The following is a 24,039-nucleotide window of genomic DNA, read 5'->3' on the forward strand; positions in this document are numbered from 1 at the left end:
AATCAAGAGAATGGCACAGATCTAAGTAGAAAGGAACCAGCAGCACATGTTTTTAAATATTCATAAGGGCTGGAAATGTCTTACTCCTTTCGTTTTCTCTGCCATCTGCTTTTGTTTCTTTTCTTTTCATTCTTATGCCACAGCTGCAAATGAAAACAACCATACAATAACCCAAGTTAAATAAAAAAAAAATCAAAATAAAAACAATCTGATGGGTAAAAAGAGAAGATGAATTATAAAGTTTTCCCTTGAGTTCACAAGGCAGCAGAAGCAAGAAGAACGTTTGATGTGAGTTAGACCTTCTGGAAACCAAAATCCATGCCCCATGTTTATAATAACCATAGTAAGAGCAACCACCATTTATTAAATGGCCCCTATGTGCCACTTGATGATCAGTATCTCTAATTCCTAAAGCCACTCTTCAAAGCAGGTAAAGCGAACCCATTTCACAGAAAACGAAATGGCAGATCAGAGAGGTAAAACAGACTTTTAATGGTTACACAGCTAGTAAGAGATGAAACAGATTTGAACTTCGGTGTGTCTGAATACAAAGCCCAGGCACTTTCTTGACCACCCTCTCCAAAAATGGGAAGGAACATGAAAAAAAATTAATTTGGGAAATATTCAGGGCAGACTATTTGTATTTAATGGATTTATTCAGATAGTTAAAATCTGTGATTATAGCTCTAATTAAAGTTAACTTAAATAATTGGTTGTTGTATTTGTGAATGTGCAATTAGTCTTCCACATAATTGCAGGGTTTCAGCATCATACTTTCTATTTATTCACTGCATCCCAGAGCTTTGCTACACTGACTTCTGTTCTACCAAAGGCCACATTACAGCTCTCGGGGTCTCTGGGTCCAAGGACTACGACCTATGATACCAATAGTAGGGTCTAGGCTCAGCCCCATTTAGCATGTCTTTGTCCAAAAGTCAATGAACACCTCATCTTCAATTGCAATGTAAAAAGCTCTTACAACCTACACTGTTGTCCTGAAAACTCCTAGCACCATGTACCTGAAGAAAAACTGGCAGCAGTGGTCTTCATGTGTTAATTACACTTGCGAAGTCTATTATGCATAGGAAGGGCACCTGCTGGCAGTGAAAATGACTAGAATCTGCCCTTCCTGTGCAGTGAGTAAATTGAGAGTTCATTTCTACAGGAGATAATAGTTTTCAGATTCCATTTCGTGTATCCCCTGCATGGGGACGTACTTAACATTTAAATCATCTGCAGAGGAACAAAGCTCCTTCAAACCTACATGTTTCAGGCTCCTAGCACATTATTTAAAATGCTAGTTATCCCTGCTGGCTCTTACCACCAAAGATTAAACTCAACGGTGGTGAAAGTCACCGAGCACAACAGAATAAAGTTATTAGCATTGACTCAAATTTCATGACATTTGTAGTTTCTGACCAAAGCAGTGGTAGTAGGCTGAAGGTGATCAAATCAAGCCTTGAGCAGAGGATCTGTTTTTTCTCTTGGGGTCTTTTATTTCATCATTCCTACAACTTGCAGTTAATAAACAGATACCAATCTCCACAGGCCTGTAATCATCCTTATGTCAGATGTCAAAAAGTCCTTTCATGAAAACAAGAGATCAGGAGAGAGACTGCTATCACACAAACAGAAACTTCCAATATGGAGCCTAATCACAAACCCCACTCACGCTCCAAAAATTACCAGCCTTAACTCTGAGTTTCTGGAGTGAAAGTTTGGGGTGACAAGGGCTTCGCAGCCGTCCTTGCCAAGTCTCCCCTTCTCGGTTAGAGCTGTCAGCACCGTTGCTCTCGGTCAGGCTGGTGACAGTTCTTGAAAGGGTTAGAGTTTGAGAGGAAGTTGAAAAGAGGATCTTGGGTCAGCTTTCACGGGAAAGAGTGAAACAGCTAATAAATCCTCCAAGCAAACAAGAAAGGAGGGCTGCGACCTGAGATGGCAGCTGGAAAGAACAACTGGCCAGAATAAACACTGATTTTTTTCTTAAATGAAACTTTTCAATTATAAAAAAACTATACTTTTTCATTGTGTCGATAGAAATATTTGAAAGCATGGAAAATAAAGATCATGCGGAATTCCTCCCCTCCTCCCCAACACAAATCACTGTTAACATTTTGGTGTATTTCCTTTCAGATTTCTGCCTCTCTATATGTATGTATGTATGTGTGTGTGTGTGTGTGTGTATCTAATTTTTGTGTCATATATACACATAATTTTTGTTTGTTTTTGTAAAAATGGAATCATACATATATAACATCTATTTTAGGGTAAGTTATTAAGCCTCTAGGGGCCTTGGTTTACTGATCTATGAAATGGAACTAATAATACCTGCCTTACAGGGTTGCTGGAAAAATTAAATGAGATCACAGATGTAAGGAGATGGTCCAACGAGTGGGGGCCAAAGGAGAGATTCAGCAGTGGCAACTATTGTTATCACTGATGTTACTGACAGGGCATTTTCTTCTCCATAGTTTTGGGGCTCTAAGCTGCTGGTTTTCAACTAGCTAACAATTTGGCAACTGAAACCTTCCAAATAATGGAAAGTGAAAGCTGTACCATTAGGGAGGCAGAGGGACTCCAATGACTTTCTCAGCTCCACCAATCCCTGCACACAAAAGCCCCTGGGTGTTCCTACCTGAAGCATCGAGACACACAGGTGAGTCTCTTCCAGGGAGAACTCTAAGGTTTCCCTGTAGAGCACATGTCTGGGGTGAGGTGTGTGGGGGACCCTGAGGCACATGTCTGCAGGGGAGGGACCTCTGTCTGTGTGTGTAAGTATGGGGCCATGTATTGGGGGGGGGGGGGGTGCCTGTGAAGGGTGCTGTATGTCAGGGCTGGGGCACTGTGTCAGCAGATCCTCTGTGCTTAAGGGGACTGGGTGTCACTGTGTGAGTCTGTCTTAGGGGACATATGTCCCCTTTCCCACCTCTTCTTTCTATCTCCCTTCCACCTTCCCTGGGTATGCTTGTTCTTTCTCTCCCCTTGCCTCTTTCCTCCTCTCTGGCGGCTGTGTCTGCCTCTGCCCAGCCCCCCAATCTTTCATTCAAACAGAGAACTGGATAGAGAACACGGTCCTTTCCTTTGAGATACGTGACAGCAGAAAAAACCAATAGAGTTGGTTCAGAAGCTCAAAAGAAGCAACAAATCTATACAGAGAAATTGCCCTTTAATCTCATGAGAGGTAGGAGAAAGGCATGGATAAAGAGACCCACCTTGATAAGAAAGATACACACTAAAGAGAGAAATGAGCCAATTCACTTAGTGCTATGCACTAGAGAGGGCCGCTGATCTTCACTTCACGGCCCTGAGCTACAACTTTGCTGAACCCATGGCTTCTTGGGATGAGGATGAGCCCAACACATAACATGAGAAGGACTCTTGAATACCTTTAAATTCCCAGGATAATTTGGCTACCTGGGTGAACCTTTTCACTGAGAGGACTGCAAAACGGGCTGGAGATCCTGGCAAAAATTATGCCTGACCTGGACTCAATCTCTCTGAACCAATGGTAAATGTCCTGAATCATCTGTTCTTAAGTAACAGGGCTGTGACCCCTCAAAGGGGGCCCTTTCTCCTGAAGCTCTCAATTTCTGGCAGACGGTGCAGAGCCTTTTCTATACATGTGTATCGCTCCCTTATCAACTTCTGCTGGCTTGAGCTGTATGGAGATAACGTCTTTGATCATAATACACTGGGGAAAGGAATTATTTATAAGGACATTAGATCACACAGTCTTTTTTGTTAATCTACTGGAGACAGATAGTGATGAAGATGATTCTGCAGAAACATTTACTGAGCATCTACTACGAGACAGCTTTTCTACATGGTATCCTTTCACGTTATTTCATTTCATCTTCACATAATTATGTATAGAACAACTTTATTTTGCAGATGAGAAAACAAAGCTTTTAGCCAAGTGACTTGCCCAAGTGGTTAGCTGACTCTAAAGCAAGTCAGCCTCCCTCCCTCCCTCCTCCCCTCTCTCCTTCCACTAAAACACATTTCACTGAATAGTGAAATTCCCCTCAAAAGACGTCAGAGAGTTTTGAAGGCTGGTTTGTGCTCTCAAAGCACAGCTGAGGGCAAGTCTTACAACACGTGCCACGGCACGGCTGAAACTTGAAGACCTTGGGGATCTCAATTGTTCCTGACACCAGTTTCCAATGTGTCTTAGGAAAAAAAAGAATCACACAACTCCTTGGTGCTTTGGTTTCCCTACACTGAGGAATGCAGAAGGTATTATCTATCCACTTGAACTCTTAAGAATGCCATGACATATATGAAAAGCTGTTTGGAAACAAAGAGGCCATGCAATCAGGTGATCTAAAATTCAGATCACTTTGAAGTTAGTATTTTTAATTTAGAGTCACCAACTGCCTTACAAGTTATAGACCTAACTTGCCTGGTCATTCTCTGGAGAAGGAAAAGCAGAGGACAGGGTAAGCAGTGGCCTTACCAGCAGTAGTCCAGCAGATGTGGAGGCAGGACGGGGATGTACACGTGCTGCCAGAACATGGGGTAGAGCATCGCAGCAGACCCATGGATGCAGGCAGTCAACTGCAACGGAAACAAATTAGAGATTCAGAGCTAAACAATTAAAGTCAGGAGACACTGTCATTTGAGTTCAGCAATAAAACTAAATATATACTTATCAATATATTTAAAATTATAAGTTAACTCAATGACCCTAATTCAAATTTAATAAGAGCTTCCTTTTCCAAAAAATGTATTTTTTTCATGATTATGAAGCTAATCCACAATGACGGTAGAAAAATCTAGAAAATGGAGAAAGGGATAAAAGGAAAGTCTTCACCATCTGAAAATAATTTAACATTTTGGGGTATTACATGCATATGGATTTTTCTAATAAAAATCAGGATTACTGTAAAGACAGTGTTGATTTGCCCTTAAGTTAACATTATTTGCCAGCATTTTCCCCATATCTTTAAACATTCTTAGAAAACATGTTTTCATGCCACTCAATGAATTTCCCATACTATATTTAACCACTCTTCCATCATTAATTCATATAATCGGATCAGGTCAATAATTTTTATATATGGTTCCTAGATGCAGAATTTAAAGACAAAGGTTATAAATATTTTAAGGCACTTAATAAATATAATAATTGTATTAATATAATAAATAGAGAAGGACTGAGGCTCTTTCTACCCCCCCACCCATGTACTGGAATGCTGGCCTCCCTGTACCTCACTGTACCTATCTTCATTTTATTTTTATTTCTCTGATCATGACTGAAGCTGAACATCTTGTTATATGTTCTAAACTATATTTCTTAAGTAAATGGTCTGTTCATATTCTTAGTCCACTTTTTCTAATGAGAATTAGCATTTTTTAATTGATTTAAAAGCAAATACTGGATATGCAAAGCATAGTAATCCTTTGCAATGTTTTTGAAAATAATTTATCCTTATTTAATTTTCTTTGAATTTTTGGGTAAAGAGAAGGCTTAAATAATTACATGGGCTCCTTCATGATGGTGTCCACTGCTTTTATACTAAGAAAGTCCTCCAAATTTTTCCTCAGCATTTAACTCTTTAATCCAGCTGGAATTAATTTAGGTTTAAGGACTGAGGTGAGAATTCATTTTTTCCACTTAGTTAATCAAGTGCTCCAGCACTGTTTACTGACTAATCCTTCCACTCCCTCCTCTTTTGACTTGTCCCTATTTCATATTTCTTTTTTTTCTTAAGAGCTAGACACTTCATACAATCAGTATTTTATATAACAGAAAAATTAGGAAACAAAGATACAATGGAATAAAATTGCTACAAAATTCAATATAGTGAAAGAAGGAGAAAAACCAACACCTTTGGAGATAGGACTATGAAGTGACAAAAGTCAACAGCAAATGTTTCTTTCTGCCTTTTTTCTTTAATGTTTCTTTGGTTTCTGGGAAGCCTGTTCCCCTGAGGACTTTGCTTCTTTTGGAAGCTGTTAACTGGCCTTTGCTGACAGAAGGACATTTACGTGGCAAAAGAGTGACGCGCCAAGGCCCAGTTAAAAGAATCCCAGAGGTTAGTGTAACATGAACAGCTTTAAACTGGATATTCTGCTGATGGTTCACAGTTGTGAGAGCTGTGTATTAAATCCAGGGCCTAAATTTCCCCCTCCTTTTCCCTCCAGACCCTGTTCTTTAAATCAGGTACATGCCATGAACAGGAGCTTATCCAACAAGCTCGCGAGAGCAGTTCCCAGTGACTCTGCCAAGGCTTGTAGGTTTAATACATTTTTTCTCAACCCATTTCGGTAGGTTACAACATAACGGAGGCTGTCTGTCATAGTATGCATGACTAATCTCTTTGGGCTTAGACGAGATAAAAAATCTTTGCTGGTATTGAGTGAATGGAAAATGAACCAACTTTACTCCAACTCCACCCTCAAGTCAGGCTGGAGGGTTACCCTGGCCTTTGGCCCCAGCTCTTCCTCCCCATCCATTAACCAACTGCCAAAGTACTCTTACTAAAGTGCAGGTCCAGTCATGTAACATCCTGCTCGGAAATGTACTTGGGGGCACACCTGGAACAGGCATGTCTTCATGTCTTCACCAGTTCCCTGTCTACCTGTAGAGAAGCATCTCCAGCCACAATCTCTACTACTTCCTCCAAGTTTATCCTTGGAATAAATCATTTGCAGATTTAGGAGTAGTTATGTACTCCTTTTCCTCCCTTCTGTATTCCCACTGGCCCAGATCTGTGCCCCTAGCAAACTCCTCCTGCCCCAGGTCTCTGTGCACTACCTTCCTCTGCAAAGCCTTGCATGGCTCCACTGGGCATGTGCCCCCATTATTAATGGGACTATGACTGTATGTTTGTCCTCTCACTATAAAGTACAGAAAGGCCCTGTCTCTCTTTTGCTCAGTGGCACAATATATATATACATATGCATGTAAGTATATGTGCTAGATAATGCAATGTTTCTTGAGTAAATAAAAAACAATTCACACTTAGAATATATTCACAATATAAAGATAGTCAGTGGCTTGGCTTTTCATAGTACTGGACCAACAATTTCATCGAGTCTCACAGAGTAGGGTATATATATATATATATATATGACTCAAATTCCAAAACAATAACAGCAAGCTTAGAAATACAAATATGCCACTTCTGGAAAATGAAGTCAATGGATTCATCCATCCATTTATTCAATAATATGCCTACTCTGTAACTCTACAACACAATAAATAAATAAATAAAAGCACTTAAAAATCTATATGGTGCCATACAAATGTAAGGTATCATCATCGCATGTATTCATTGGTAATTCTCATTGAAAAAGTCATTCAACAGAATGTTCCTGGTTGAGAGAGAACTTGAATACCTGCCTCTTTTTAGCTTAAATTGGTTTGAGTCAAAATCCTATTTCAAGCGACACAGTGGCAGAGATCTTACCTTCAGACAATGTTCTTTTCATGTCTCCTTAGCCTCAAAAAAAAAACCCTAGCAAGCTAAATGACAAGGTTTTAAAATTACTTATCCCTCATAAAAATCAAACTTTTAAGATGACTGATCATCATTTCCATTGTGGGGTTTTCTGAGGGCCAAAGCTCTGCAATTGGAGTAAAATGCTTTTACCCATTTGATTAAGAAAACAAACAAGGAGTTGTTTGGCTCTTTTCCAAAATACTGAACAGCACAAACAATGTGCATCATTTCTTGGAAATAGTGGCTAAGTGGACCACAGAAAAGTGTTACGACATACCTATGCTTAATCAGAAATAACATACATCCCATAAATTATCATTAGCCACTTACTTAAAAAAAACACAACAAAACTCTAAAACCAACCCCATTAAGAAAAAAGAAGGCTCCTAAAGGCCTATGCTCATTCCTTACAGAATACAAAATTTAAAAGTAATGAAAGTATACAATTTGGATTGTAGTCAACAAAGGAGTATTGTGAATATTTAATTGAAGTGCAAGTTGAGGAAAATGATCCTATCAAAATCTCACTCAGTGGGAGAATAGAAAGATAGTATGTGTAAAATTTGCCCAAAGTCATTAGTCACGATGAATATTCATCAGAAGCCAATTATCAACCCCACTTAATGACACCCCAAAAGATTTCGCCCTGAAGCAGCTGAATAGTCTAAGACTCCAGACAAAACTAGACAAATTACACAGCCAACAGCCAGTCTAGCCAGGACACAAATTGTAAAGTAAACCACCGGTGGGTTTTTGGACTCACTTTTCGCAAATTCTGTCCTCAATTAAAGGTACATAAGGTCAGTCTGATTTTGGAACTTTCTATATGGCTCCATAGTTTCCTTTGAGGCAAAGGGAGAGAAAGGAGAAGGCAGTGGAGGTAGGACATGAATGGAGAGCCATCAATGATAGGGTTTGAAAAATCACAAAGACACATTTTTTTTTTCAGTTTGAGGTATTACTTAGGGATAATGCCCAGACTGTCACAATCTTAGATACCAATTCAGCTGATTCCTCAGAGTAACTCTGCAATTAACATGGGAAAAAAAAAAAAAAAATAAGGAATTTCAACAGAGCATGTGCCACGCACCATGCTGGGGGTTTAGGATCTTGCAAAGTACTATTTTAGAGATAGGCGTGTGTGTGTGTGTGTGTGTGTGTGTGTGTGTGTGTGTGTGTACACACATATACACTCAACACCACATTTCACAGACAAGGAAACAGTTTCAGAGGTGAAATAACTTGCCCAAGGCCACACAGCTAGTAAGTGACAGAACTGGGACTCATATCCAGGTCTATCAGACTACAATGGCCATCTCCACAATGCATAAGTTAACTATTGTGTTGAGTGCCTATGCTGTGCCAATACATTATGCCCAGGATTCTGAGCTAGGTGAAATACTGTCCCTGTTGGCATGGCCAAATTATGTAGAAAATTATGTAGAATTTGCCTTGCTGTTAGATGACCAAATATCTAAAGCAAAATGCCAATTAACAGAAAATAATCATTTTAAAACAAACACAGAGCTGATCACTTCCTGAGGATTAGTTACATTTAAGTAAGGTGGTATAGTATCTTTAATCCATAGGAAATTCTAGACAATGAGGTAACGAGTGTTAAAAGGTTTAGATTCCAATGTGGGCGCACCTACTGGAAAGTCTGGCTTTCTGTCATGTTCCTTTTCACATACTTTCATGGAGCTTCCACTAAATCTCTTTTTTTTTTTTTGCGGTATGTGGGCCTCTCACTGTTGTGGCCTCTCCCATTGCGGAGCACAGGCTCCGGATGCGCAGGCTCAGCGGCCATGGCTCATGGGCCCAGCGGCTCCGTGGCACGTGGGATCTTCGATCTTCCCTGACCGGGGCACGAACCCGTGTCCCCTGCTTCGGCAGGCGGACTCTCAACCACTGAGCCACCAGGGAAGCCCTAAATCTCTTTTTGATCTGAGCAGGTCACTTCCTCTCCTGGGTCTCAATATGGAAAACAAGAGGCTGGACTACATGATCCCTGTCCCCCCTTCCAGCTTTGACAACTTTGATCTAGAGCAATTGCCATCCTTTGACATAAAGAATTCTCCTCCCCTGCCCCAGCTCCCTTCCTCAGCCATACTTGACTAAGCGTAAGTACAACAGACTCAGTCTCAAAGTTGGTCTTGCTTTCTCATCTCTGCAGTCACAGGAACGCACCTGAAATTCATGTACTATCCAGGAACCACCACTGTTCAGCCACCCCATCTCCATCACCTGACTGTGGAGAGCACAGCCTTCCTCCATGCTTGGTCCCTGACACTCTAAGGATCTCAGAGGTAGATAATCTCAGGAGACCAAGGGCATGAGACTAAAGATGTGAGCTCCACAAGGACAGAGACCACATTTGATTCTCTCCTTATCTCTAACTATGCTTGACACAAAGCAGGTGCCGAGTAAATGTTTGGGGAATGCTAGAATGCCTCCAGCCTAACATCATGAGGAATGGTAGACAAGATTATCAGACATTTAACAAATCGCAATTGCTTAACAGATCACAACTAGAAGCTGTAAATTCCGAAGAGGTATGAGATTCCAGGTTCCAAAAGTTGAAAGAGGAAAAAAGAAAAAAATCAGAGGTCAGAGTCACTATTCACATCCAAGAACTCAGAATGTTAGAAGATTAAACTGACACCTGCTTCATCACAGGGTTAGAGCCATTTGGATTTCTCCTCTGAAAATAAACATCAGGAAACTGATAAAACAAAGAATATAGAAAGAGTACCACATTATTAACCTTAAAGACGGGTCACTTTTCAATCTACCCATTTCAACAAAAAATAATCCTATGTAGAACAATTGTAGAAAACCATATGTGTCTTAGAGAAGTTGTTAGCTTTCTCAATTTGAGAACTAGATTCTTCTATTTAATCATAAACCACCCTTGTAGTCATAAGGAAATAAATGGTGCCATGATTCAGACAAGTGATTCAAACAGTGTTTTGATTTTTATTTATTCGTACATGTAAAACCCACTATAAGATCAGCAAAAAGTTTTAAGTAAAACCTTCAGGGACTCTGAAAGTTAATGTACTCAACCCTTCGAAGAGTATGAGAAAAACCTTTAATTATAAATGGTTAAAATTGTGTTTACTATAGTTAGTGAGGGAAGAGTTGGCTTTTTAAGAAACTACCAAAGATGCTTTAGCAGAAAGAGAAATTAGAAAGCCTCAGAAATCAAAGGCCTTCAGCTCTTCCAGACAGATGCCGGACATGTGAGTAGAAAGAAGGAATGTCCTGCTTTTTTTAGAAGTTGAAATGTAATGCTTTCTGTATTTATTTTTCGTAGGGTGGGAAGGGCAATCTATCTTCAAGTAGTTTTTCATTCAGTTGGGTGGAACTCATCATACCTCTTGCTTCTCCACTATTCTCCGGGGAAAGGGAAGGAAAAAATTCCCACAAAAACCAACACAGCAACATGGAGTCAAGTCGAGTGCCCTACACTAAGAGAAAGGTCATCCAGGCAAGAAGGAAGCTTTTCCAGGCAATCACCTGCCTACTCAATCACTTCTCTTTCCGCCTTCTCTTCTTTTTTCTTAAAGCTGCCTACTAACTAGAGTAATCAGAGTAAGTTATTAACAAGGGTAACAAGTTTCGTGCCAAGATCTGACACTTCAAAACATCAAAGCAAACAAAACTGCCAGAGAAAAGCTTTAGCTACCAAAGCAGAGGCAGATACTATGGTATAGTAAACTACAGTGTAAATAAGCCTATAGCACCATACGTGAGGAAGCTGCAGACTTTTTTTTTTAAGATGAAAAAGAAAAAGGTAAAATTACATTGGGATTGATAACAATTCATTTAAATACATGGACAGCTACTTCTCCATTCTGTGCCTATGACAGATACTCTGACTGTGGAGTGAGGACATGGCCTGCGGATCCCTCTGAAAGTGCAACCATTGGCAGTGGATCCAAGCTGGCACTCAAGAAGAAATCTATTTTCATCCCCAAGTCTAGTATAAGTGGATATTTACATTTCTTTGAAAATATTTCTAAGATCATAATTTATGTTTAGCTAATTTATATATTGCTTTAATAAAGAATCTCATTTTTTAAAAGAAAGCAAGCATAACTGAACATAGAATCATAAGAACCTATCTGTCAGGCATCCACATGTGAAAAAGAAACTAAGAAACCTTCAGGTGGTAGGAGTTACTAGATTTGAAGGCATAGGGAAAAAAAAAATTTCCCATGCATAGTTTTGTCAGACAAATCCAACCTCAGAAAGTGACAGTAAATTCAGAACGATTGAAGCTATAAACAGACACCACCATGACCACTTACTCAGCATTTACTATCTGCCAAGCACTGTTCTAAGTGCTTTACATGTACTATTTAACTCGCTTAATCTTCACAGCAACCCTATAAGGTAGGTAGCATTATTGTTCCCATTTACAGATGAGGAAACTAAGATTCCTAGATGTTAAGGACTTTGTGTAAGGTCACAGTAGTGGCAGAAGTAGGCTCTAAACCTAGGGAGTCTAGCTCTGGAGTTCGTGCTCTTAGCTCATGGGAAACTGCCTCAGTGCTATGATCTGTATTAATCCGACAATTACCGAGTATCCACTATGTGTATATGCCACGCCCTCAAGCAATTTAAAATAGAAAAAGATCAAAATGCGAATAATCAACTTCAACACAAACGCATTAGGAAAGAGGTGCTGTAACAGAGGTTCAACTGTGCTAGTATATAAAGAAGGAATCGTTAATTCTGCCTGGGGCAAGAATCAGGCCTGCTTCCCAGAGAGAGAGGCAGGAGAGCAGAGCCTGGAAAGATGAGAAGACAGGAAGCGGTTAGTCCTCCTCCCTGGGAGGCTGGTCAGGTGGTAATGCTAGGTCAAGTGAACATAGCAGCTTCTTAGGCCACTCCAGCTCTACGTAGTGATGACTGGAGACTTGAAGAAGAAATGACAATTTAGTCAATGACTACGTGACTAGTGAGAAGTGGGTGGATATGGAAAATCTCATACGAGTTGCCATGACTATTCTCTGTTTTTTGGATTCATTCACCATCCACTCTCACCAGTTGTACTAATTAAATCTTCAGAGCTCTTCCAGGATCTCTATTGCCTTCTTTGCTTCTGAAAGTCAAATCAGACCTTATTGCCCTGAAAAGGTAGGATTCAGAGTCAACATTTACTAAATGAGTAGTATGTGCCAGCAATGGGCTACCTGCTTTCATATCTATGACCACTGAATCCTTTCAACAACCCTGAGGCGGGTATTACAACTAACCTCTTTCTACAGAAGAGGACAGAGAGTCTCAGAAGGATTAAGTAAATTGCCCAAGGCGACATGGCTAGGGAGGATTAAGTTACACAGGTAGAAATTGAACAAAACCATCCTGACTTGAAGTCTGGTGCTCTCTCCTTCAGTCCTGCTGTCCTTTTTCTTGGGAAAACACAGCAGAAGCAGGGCTGTCTGAATCATCTAGCTGGGAGAACACATAGATATCGAGATAGCAGAAGAGAAAAAATGTGAACTTTCACAAGGTCTATACTAGCCCCTAACTACCTAGTCTAACCTCACATCACACAACACTTGCTCACCAGTGACCACACTTTCAGCTTGCAGAAGCCATAGGAAATTATGAGTTCTTGTTCTCACTGACTCAGCACATAGTATGTGCTCCAATTCCTTTAACAAAATCCACACAGATGCCTGCCAATGTGAGTGCCATTTAGGGCTTTTGCAAGTATATTAAGATGTCAGTGACTTGAATATTACCTGTTAGTGTTTTTTAGTAGAGATTTGATTCATAAGAGTCATATAAAAAAGCTATCAGTCTTATAATCTAAAGAACATACCATTTGTTTCACAAATTGACCACACTACTAAAATAATAAACAAGATACCCTGCCAATGTTCTCAATGCAATGGCTAAAAAGAAACATCACCTCTCTAGATCTATTTATACACATGTATCTAAAATTACACTGGTGGACTACATCAGCACCCAACATTACCGAGACCTTAAATAGGATATACTTAGCTCTGTCCTGTTCTAGACCTGCCAATGTCAAAACCAGAGGTCTCTCAAAGAGAAATATGGAAACAAAGGATTTTTTAGTGCTAATCTGTACTCACAAATATTTTCTAAACAAACTTAATCAGCCTCTATTACATAGTCTCAAAATGAAAAGAACTCTAATGATGCAAAATAATCAAAGAATAAATACTGTCTTAGAGAACTGTCTATTCACTGGTTCTGAATCTGCTTGTGTATCAATCATTTGGGGAACCTTAAAAAAATAGACATCCCACGGTCCCATGTTAGATCTTTTGAATCAGAATGTCTGGAGGTGGTGCCCAAGAACTTGAATTTTTAACAAATTCTCTGAGTGATTTCTAACACAACTAGTCCATGGATCAGAACTTGGGAATCACTAACAATCTGAATCCTCCGGCTAGTCCAAAACATGTGCTCAATGTGTTGAAGCAAGAGGCAGGAGAGGAAGGTAAGAACTAGTAGGGAGACCATGGCTGGTTGATGTCACAACAATTTTTAAAGTATTGCAAATTAAACTGTTGTTACTCTATATATTACATAGTTTATATAGTCTCCATAACATCAAGGTTCTTCATTCTAGTTACAGTTCAACATGAACAAGAGAAAACGAACTCACACATGATTACATGGAGAACATAGTTCAAAAAGCAGTTAATTGTATTTACATTTAAAAACCAGAGAAAAACCACATAAATAAAACATACCAATCTTTACTCCTATTTCCTGCCAATGGAAGTTCCTTTCATCCATTTCTAAGTTTTTAATATTCTCTGAGCCACAATAAAATTTTATGTGATGGAGATTAGACAGGCTATGCTATTTGAAAGTTTGGCTGCAGAGTCTGTGTTTCATGCCACTTCATTACATTTTGTTAAGGATTTCCCTCTTCACCAAAAGGGATTAGTTTTCTTCTCACTTCTTTGAATACTCTTCTTAGGTTGTTAGTGTGAACTAGGTTAATCTCTCTCTTTTTTAACATATAAAAGATGAACAGACAAAATGTTCGATTTATTTTATTTTTTAAATGGAACACTAAATTTAGTCTTAGAATTCTCTGTTTGGTAAGTTTCCAGTTACAAGGTCTTGGCTTCCCTTGAGCACAGTTTGAAACAAAATAATGCAGTTTGTTCCTACGGCTGGAACATGCAGAGTGGAGTGCGCAGGCAAAGAGGCCCTGGCTCTAGTCCAGTATTTCAAACCTTCTTAAACTGCCACTCTCATCTAGGCTTCAAGGGCTGCAGATAAGCAAACAGGATTAGTTACTTCTAGCCCAGAAGAGCTAGGAAAGCCTTACACACATCATTTAGATACCCAACCCACTACACAGGCTGGGGTAGTCACGGCCAGGTGGAGTTCATCAGGAAAGAAGTAAAGATGAAGCTAAATCTGAAAAACTCCCTAGTCCACAAATTGGCCCTTCTTAGGTCACAAGACCAGGTGGTGATAAGATAGTGGATGCTGTCAGTGGAAGTGGATGGGACAGGACTGGAGCAAGGCTGGGAAGTTACCCATCCCTTCATGCCAACACTGAAGTGTCTACTAAGGGTCAGACCTGAGGGCGCGGAGGGTGGGGTGGGTGGGGGAGAGACAAGTATCACCCACCACTCTCCAGGCCACCAATGTCCAAGACCTGCCCAAAGCCCACATTCTCTCGGACTAACAGGAAGACACTGACAGGGAGAAGATATTAGGTTTGTTTTTGTTTTTTTTCTTTTTCCTTCTCTACATGACGTACTATCAGAAAAGTAGTAATTATTTTCACAGTTATGGGTACCACACAAATAATTAGGTGTGGAGGCTCAATTAATTAGGTAACAGTCTTGCCACTAAACTGTGCTTCCTTCCTAAGAACTTGTTTTAAAAAGCACCTGCTGAATAAAACAAATACACATTCCTTTGTAAAGTAAATATGCTTTTGTCATCATTTAACTGGATATTCTTAGTTTTCACTTCTTGCAGCACCCCTATGTCATAGAGGGAGCGATTAGGGCTAAGACACACAGGGGCTGAAAGGAACTGCAGCACACAAAACCTGAAGCCACAGTGAGATGGGGGAGACATGCCCCAGGGACGCACCAACGCTGGGCTCACAGCAGAGGAGCGGCACAGGTGGGGCTGGGAGAGTCTAACAACATGCAGACAGAGTGGACTGAATCTGAATGGTGCTCATGGAAATGGGGCTTTGGCCAATAGGGTCAGTATGCCAGTTAGAAATTCACATATTGGCCTTCTGCTTCCCTGGTGCCAGGCACATAGAAAATGTTCACTAAATCTGAAGTGAAAAGCTTAGGTGTGCATTCCAAGGCAATATCCAGACTGAAATTCTTTCTGTGATTTCAGATCCATGGTCAACAGAATCATACCAAAAATGTTTCTCTGGGTACAAGTGTCAAAGGGAACTCATGACAAACGAGCTACCAAGGGGGCAGTGTGAGATAGTAAGAAGGGGGTTGGCTTGGAGCCAAGAGAAGGGGGTTTTAATCCCATCTCCGCTGCTCATCTTAGACAAGGCACTTCAACTTTCCAACTGCCAATATTCTCATCTGAAAAAGGAAAATAAAACCAACTAGTTCTTAGGGTTCCTGCAAGAACAAATGGGGAAAAAAAAAAAAAGATTAGCACAGTAACTGGCACATAGCAGGTGGCTCAAAAAGGTTAAGAGAATTTTTAAAGAGTGTGGGGGATAATTGGGGACCTGCCGTATAAAATATAGAGCAAATCTAAAGAAGGGTGTCCTACATGCTTAATCTACGGATGCTGTCAATACGCCTTTGGTAGTCTTGGAGCTATGTACAGGCTACGTAAGAAGCTTCCCTAAATACTACACAATCAGGATATACCTTTTACCCAAACCAGCCTTACCAGCTCCACCAGCCACATTATCCACCAGCTTTGACTCAGAGTATCTTTTTGGCTGTTTATGAGAACTTTCAGATTCCCTCAAGTGTGACAGATATTCTTAACAATGTGTCTCTGGTTCTTGTGACAGTTCCCGCACAAGGATTCTGATGTTCGTTTGAGAGGTGGCACCTGATAAACATAACCTGGTCTCCACAGCAAGCACTTTGAAGGGGCTAAGAGTCATTTGTACATGTAATTATTGCTTGCTTCTCCCTTTCCTGAAGCCGAAGGCTCCCTTCCCCTGACACTGCATCATAATGACCCACCTGCATATCTGTCTCTTCTATGACTAGGACGTGACCTTGGGCAAGTTAACCCATCTCTCTGAGTGGATGGGCCAGTCTGTAAAATGGGATAATACTGCTCTTCTAGGACTTCTGTTGCAATTAGATGATATTATCGCTATAAAGGTCTTATTTTAGACCTACTTGCTATCCAGAAGAGTTATCAAAAAAGCAATGAGTTAAACTCAGATATGAAAATCTGTAAGAAAAATAGGGCCTTTGTGTTAGAAGAAATCTCACTGAAGTATTTACATTAGAGAACAAGATGTAGTTAAGCCTTCCCTATTTATCATTTATAAAGGAAAACGATCAATATACATTAACTGCACAAAAAGAACAAAAACTTAACATTTTTCTTATACAGAATATGACAACATTATTGACCGAGAAAGCCTGAAATGAATATTACCTGACTCTGGACTAAATATGGCTGGGTTTGTCTCTATTGACGCACAGTCATTTTTATGGAAGACGGCACTCTGGGGTGTTCAACAGCTTTTATCTTTCAGATTCTTGATGGCTCTGAGAAGCATTAAGCCTACATCTCATCAAACAAAATTGAGAAAAATCTGGTTTGTCAAGGTATGACAGGCCACATCTGGATCTGTCAAGAGAGGGTCATCAGAAACTTCAGGCTAAAGTAGCCTTTGCATTCTCCTTCATCGAGAAGATAATAAAAAGCCACTATTAGGGAAGTAAAAGACAACAATTAGAAAACTTCTTAATTCTGAAGTTGAAGGGGTCCAGAGGCTTGGATAAAACTGACGTCTGAAAAAAACCAAAAAAAAAACCCACAACAACAACAAAAAAACCCTGATGTCTGCTCAGCTACTTATCCCCAGAGAAACTGCACGTAACTGGTCAGGATGCTAATGATCCCATGTGAGGTACAAGGAGACCCCTCCCCTTCCCTAAAGAGATTTCTACCATCAATTAGTAAAACTCAGAACTCAGTTAAGAATCAACTGTTTGTTAAAAAAAATTTTTTTGAGTCAAAGTAATGTGTTTATAGTCTGAAAAACAAAACAAAAACTGCTAAAGGCTTATACTACTGGCAAATAGCAGTCCATCTCATGATTTCTTGATTTAAAATTTTAAACATTAGGGCTTCCCTGGTGGCACAGTGGTTAAGAATCTGCCTGCCAATGCAGGGGACACGGGTTCGGGCCCTGGTCCGGGAATATCCCACATGCCGCGGAGCAACTACGCCTGTGTGCCACGACTACTGAAGCCCGCGCGCCTAGAGCCTGTGCTCCGCAACAAGAGAAGCCACGGCAATGAGAAGTCCGCGCACTGCAACAAAGAGTAGCCCCCGCCTGCCGCCACTAGACAAAGCCGCGGGCAGCAATTAAGACCCAATGCAGCCAAAAATAAATAAATTTATTACAAAAAAATTTTTACACATTAACATTTGACTTCCCATTACAGATGTTAATAATTTATCAAAAACATACACATACACCTTATGCCAGACTCTGTTCTAAGAGTTTTGCATGTATTAATATCAACTCGTTTTATTTGACATGAGGTCACTGGTGACTGAACAAAAGCCGTTTCAGTGCAGGTGGGGGCTAAATCCTAACACAAGACAGAGGAAAGAATGAGAGGAGAGGAATTAGACAGGAAACAGAAATATCTCTCGAGGAATTTTGTTCTGAAAGGAAGAAAACAAATGGGATAAAAGGAATGTGGTTAAGGATGTTTTGTTTTGAAGTTTGGGAGACACTATACCGTGTTAGCAAGTGCCTAAGAATGTACCAGTAGAGAAGAAAAAAATAATGATGCAGGAGAGAGGAGCTCAGTGCTGGAGGAATTTCCGTTAAGGTAACAGGAAGGACGCTGAAGTGTTACTTTCTCTATGAGGCACTCCTTGGCCATCTGTCTGAACTGCAGTCCCTGCCACCTCACCAGTCCCTGTCCACTCTCCTCCTCTGCTTTACTGTACTCCTTGTACTTAGAACTATAGCTACTGTACCATATATTTAATTCACCTCAGCTACTGAAGATCTACCCTACTAGAATGTAAGCTTCATATGAGGACAGGGATTTTTGCCTATTTTGTTCACTGTTGCATCACCAGTACCTATGAAAGTGCCACAAAAAATATTTGTTGAATGAAGTCAGGTGGACAAGCGGAGGGGCTGGCCTAGAAAGGATGGACAGTACATCCACAATAGAGAAGGTGAGTGGAGGACTAGTGACGACAGGAGGTTGACAGGTGTGGTAGGGGCTGGTGCCACTCTCTCCTGAGCACTTCCATTAGATAAGGATAGAATTTCAGGTTAGAAATCATTTTCCCTTAGAAGTTTAGACACTGCTTCACTATCTTCTGGTTTCTACAATTGCCACTGCAAAATCTTGTGCAAGTTTGATTCTTAACCTTTGTACAAGAACTATTTTGTCTCTATCCCTGTATTGTAAAATTTCATGATAAAATGGCTTGGTTGGGCTTCCCTGGTGGCGCAGTGGTTGAGCGTCCGCCTGCTGATGTAGGGGACACGGGTTCATGCCCTGGTCCGGGAAGATCCTACATGCCGCGGAACGGCTGGGCCCGTGAGCCATGGCCGCTGAGCCTGCGCGTCCGGAGCCTGTGCTCCGCAACGGGAGAGGCCACAACAATGAGAGGCCCGCGTACCGCAAAAAAAAAAAAAAAAAAAAAAAAGGGCTTGGTATCTTCTTTTTTAACTTTTCAAGAATTCTAAAAACTATATACATATAAAAGTATGTAGATCATATAAGTGACATTTAAAGGAGAAAAAGTTAACATGCCAAAACCCAGCACCTAGTTCAGGGTTGGCCAACTACAGCCCGAAGGCTAAGTCTGGTGTGCCTCCTATTTTTGTAAATAAAGCTTCTTGGAACACAGTCACACTCACTAGTTTACTGATTGTAAATTACAAGGTCAGAGTCCAGTAGTTGCAATATTGGACCCTTTACAGAAAGGTTTGCTGATCCCTAACCTAGCTCAAGACAGAAAATAATACTTCTGATGTCCCACATATGCCTCTTCCCAACTATACTCCTTTCACTCCCTTTGAGGAAACTACTACCTAAATTTTCTGTTAATCATTTCCCCCCTCCGTAGTTTGTATGTATCCCTAAATAATATACCATTTAGTTTTTCTTACTTGAATTTTATATTAATGAATCATACTGTATATTCTTCTGTAGCTTGTTTCTTTTACTCAGAATTCTGTATTAGAGACCCCACCATGCTGACAGTGTAGTTCATCTTCACTGACACAGTGTTCTACTGTATGACTATGCAACAATTTATGAGTTCTCTGTTGATGGGCATGTGGGCTCTTTCCAGGTTTAAAAAACAAAACCCAAAACAATGCTGCTATGAACATGCTTGCACATGTATCCCACTATACATGACCAAAAAGAGCGTGTAGGTATGTGTATGTACACACACACACACACACAATTCCACCCAGGAGTGGAACTGCTGAGTGTTGGGCATATGCAAATAGTTCTATGCCACATACTCTTCAAAGAGTAGTACACGAAATTCTCCAATACATCTGCAATATAACACTTGGCTTTATCAGACATCTAATTTTTGCAAGCCTAGTGTTTTAATTACTGTAGTTTTAATTTGCTTTTCTGTGGTTACTAATGTGGTTGAGCATCTTTCCATATATTTATTAGCCATTTAGGTTTCTTCTGTGAAATGCCTATTTGTGCTTTTTGCCAATGTTTCTATTGATAGATTTGTCTTCTGCTTTTTTTTTTTTTTTTTACTGTAGTAGTTCTTTATATATTTCAGATATTAATCCTCTGTCAGTTTTATATATAGCAAATACCTCATCTCAGCCTGTGCCTTGTCTTTCCATTCTCTGGATGGTTTTTTTTTTTTTTTTTAAGATGTTGGGGGTAGGAGTTTATTAATTAATTTATTTATTTTTGCTGTGTTGGGTCTTCATTTCTGTGCCAGGGCTTTCTCTAGTTGTGGCAAGTGGGGGCCACTCTTCATCGCGGTGCACGGGCCTCTCACTATCGCGGTCTCTCGTTGCGGAGCACAGGCTCCAGACGCGCAGGCTCAGTAGTTGTGGCTCTGTTGCTAGTTGGGGGCCTAGTTGCTCCGCGGCATATGGAATCCTCCCAGACCAGGGCTCGAACCCGTGTCCCCTGCATTAGCAGGCAGATTCTCAACCACTGCGCCACCAGGGAAGCCCCTGAATGGTATCTTTTAATGAACAAAATTCACAATTTTAATCTTTTCCTTTATATGATGCATATTTTGGATTATTTAACTGAATCCATTTCTACTCCAAGATCACAGAGATTATTCTATTTTGTCTTCTAAAGTTTAAAAATTTTGCCTTTGACATTTAAGTCCTTGATCCATTTGGAATTCAGTTTTGCAAGTTGTGTAAGATATAAATTATCTCCCTTTTCTTCCCCATGTGGATTATCAATTATTGAAAAGTCCATCCGTTCCCCCAGATTTTACAATGCCACCTCTGTTGTATATGAAGAACCCACACACATGGTCCCTTTTTGCAATCTCTATTCCGTTCCATCAGTCTATTTGTGTATCCCTATGCCGTTACTAGCATCTTAGTTACTAGAGGTCTATAAAAAGTCTTGATGTCTGGTAAAGCAAGCTTTATCACCCATTCTTTTCCTTCAAGTATATCTTGGCTCTTCCTTTGGCTTTCCACAGTAATTTTAGAATCAGGTTGCCAAATACTATGTAAAATCCTACTGGGATTTTGAATGGAATTATATGTAATCTATAATATACATCATTTATACCTTTAATATAATGAGTCTTCCTATTCATGAACATGGTCATGCTTTTTCTCTATTGAAAATTCATATTGAACATTTGAATTTTCCCTTTCAATATGTTAATGTGGTGAGCTATAGTACCAGATTTTCTAGTATTATCAGCCTTACATTTCTGGAATAAAGTCAACTCAGTTATTATGAATTATATTTTTTATGTATTTGCTACTGTTTTGTTTAAGATTTTTACAGCTATGTTACTGAGTGAGATTGGCTGATAACTTTTCTTTCTTGTAGTGTCTCTTTGTGTAGTTGAATGTCAAAATTATACAAGTGTCACAAGAAAAGCTCAGGGGGTGTTCCTTCTTTTTTCTAGACTCTTAAGGAGTTTGTCTAAGATTGAAATTACCTGTTCCTTGAGATATTTGATAAAACATACCTATAAAACCATCCGGGCTGAGTGTTTTGGAAAAAAAAATTATATATTGATTCAATTTCTATAAATTAAATGACCTATTCAATTTTTATATTTCTTCTTAATTCAATTTTGGTAAATTATATTTTTCTGTTCATTTCACCTTAGTTTTTGAATGTTGGCATAACAATGATAACAGCATTTTCTTAATATCTAAGATTTCTGCTACATCTGCTCTTTGTGCTTGTTGATTTACTCCTTTATTTCATTTTTGTTTTGGGAAGGAGCAGAAATAACTGTGTGTGTTTAATCCCCTACATTTATCTAAACAAAATCACGCAGAAGATACATTCTTCCTTATCTATCACATGGAGAAATAACAGAACCTACTACAAACTGTTGTAGTGACAATTAAATGAGTTAATAGATGAAGAGGGCTTAGCACAGTGCCTGGCACATATTAAAGGCTCAAAAACACCACGGGAATTCAATTCCACTGTTATGATGTCCTACTTTTGTTCTACTTAAGTTTAATTCTTCAAAGTAACAGTAACTGGTTAGGGACTAGACTCTTTCAAATGTACTCTTAATCTATCCAGCCTCATAAAGAGGCAATGATAAATCTGGTTGGCAATATTCTCATTCTGAACCTCAGTCTGGGTGTTCAGGCCCTGAGATTACCAACTACACTTCCGAGTTTAAAACCAAATGCAAAACAAAGCAAGAGGTCTATTATGGGCTGTTTTTCCCTTGAGGGCAAGGGCCATGCTTTTATCACCTAGTATGCGTTGTAAGCCTAGCACCTAGCAGGCAATTAAAAAATTGTGCATTCTTGACAAGCAAACAATACCAAAAAAATAATAAAATTACAATGAAAACCATAAAGAAAACTCTAATGGTCTCACTAAGTTTGCATTATTAGGTGCCTTGAATTCATAGGTAAACACATCGGTAAATCATAGGCCTATGATTCTATCCATAGGAACTTCAATAGGGCAATTTCCACCATAAGAAGGTCTTTCTACCCTCTCAAACAGTCAACTTCTCCTAGTCAATATCTTTATGTAAGTTTTACCTCAAAAAGAAAAAAAAATACTGTAAACAGATATTGAACTTTAGTTAATAACAAACATATGCAATTATTGGGGGGAAGCATAGTGATGTCTGTGATTTACTTTGAAATGCATCAAAAAATAAAATGGCTTGATGGATGGTATGAGGGATGGATAGATGGATAAAGATGTGCCAAAGCAAGCGTAGAAATATGTTAATGGCAGAATCTAGATGGAATTACGTGGATGTTCACTGCAAACTGATTTCAATTTTCTGTGTTTGAGAATTTTCATAATAGATACTGGGGAAAATATAAACTCCTATACTTAGCAAGTTAAAAAAACTAACATAAAAAGAATAAGAAAAGTATTTATATTATATAGTAAAAGTTTTTACAATATAAAAAGAGCTCATCCCAATTTATTTTTTTTAAATCAAGAGCCCTATAAGATAAATGAGAAAAGACATTAACAAAATGCAAATGGGGGGGGGGGAAACGCATGGAAAATGTTGTTACCTTTAACCAAAGAAATTAAAAATAAAGCAAACCTGCAATACCATTTTATGCCTATTTTATTAGGTAAATTAAAGCACATGTCCACGAGCACACACACAATTCTGGCAAGGCTGCAGTGCAAATGGTACACTCATGCACAGCTGGCAGCATCCACTATAAAAAAGCACAGCCTGTTTGGGAAGCAATTTGGCATCCATAAGTCATAGCACTTATTCAGTCCTTTGACCCAGTGGTCCCAATGCGTAGAATACAAACTGTATCAGTCAAGTGCAGCCGAAAGATGTTCACTGCAGTGTTAGCTACTAAAGGATTAAACTACGAACTACCTAAATGGCCATGGAGAGAAAAAAGATTTAGCAAGCGATGACACATCAGTATAATGGAATATGATACAGACATATAACAAGTGACAATAATGGAAGAATGTGGAAATATGTAAAGTGTTCATAACACACGATCAAATGGGAAACTATTTATAATTGACTGTGAAACTACAAGAATACATGAAATGTGCATTGACACTGTGAAGGAACATGAATAATTAATGAAAATGACGTGTTACTACCTGAGGGGATTGTGGCTGATTTCTTCTTCTAAACTCTCCTTTAATCTTTACGAAACATCTTTCAATTAAAGTAAAATTCA

General features: G+C 39.5%; 1 protein-coding gene across 5 annotated transcripts in view; it reads right to left on the minus strand.

The window, feature by feature from the left end:
• The window catches only part of DENND1A (DENN domain containing 1A), a 537,874-nt gene that overhangs the window by 223,659 nt on the left and 290,176 nt on the right, over window positions 1-24,039 (minus strand). For all 5 annotated transcript variants that reach the window (XM_029202625.1, XM_029202629.1, XM_029202624.1 and 2 more), the window contains one exon: window positions 4,457-4,557. In XM_029202625.1, the coding sequence (XP_029058458.1) occupies window positions 4,457-4,557 (101 nt within the window). The remainder of the gene's footprint in view (window positions 1-4,456; window positions 4,558-24,039) is intronic.

The sequence above is a fragment of the Monodon monoceros genome, unplaced genomic scaffold, assembly GCF_005190385.1.
Source record: "Monodon monoceros isolate NGI ecotype Baffin Bay Population unplaced genomic scaffold, NGI_Narwhal_1 Super_Scaffold_5, whole genome shotgun sequence".
Classification (NCBI taxonomy): Eukaryota; Metazoa; Chordata; class Mammalia; order Artiodactyla; family Monodontidae; genus Monodon; species Monodon monoceros.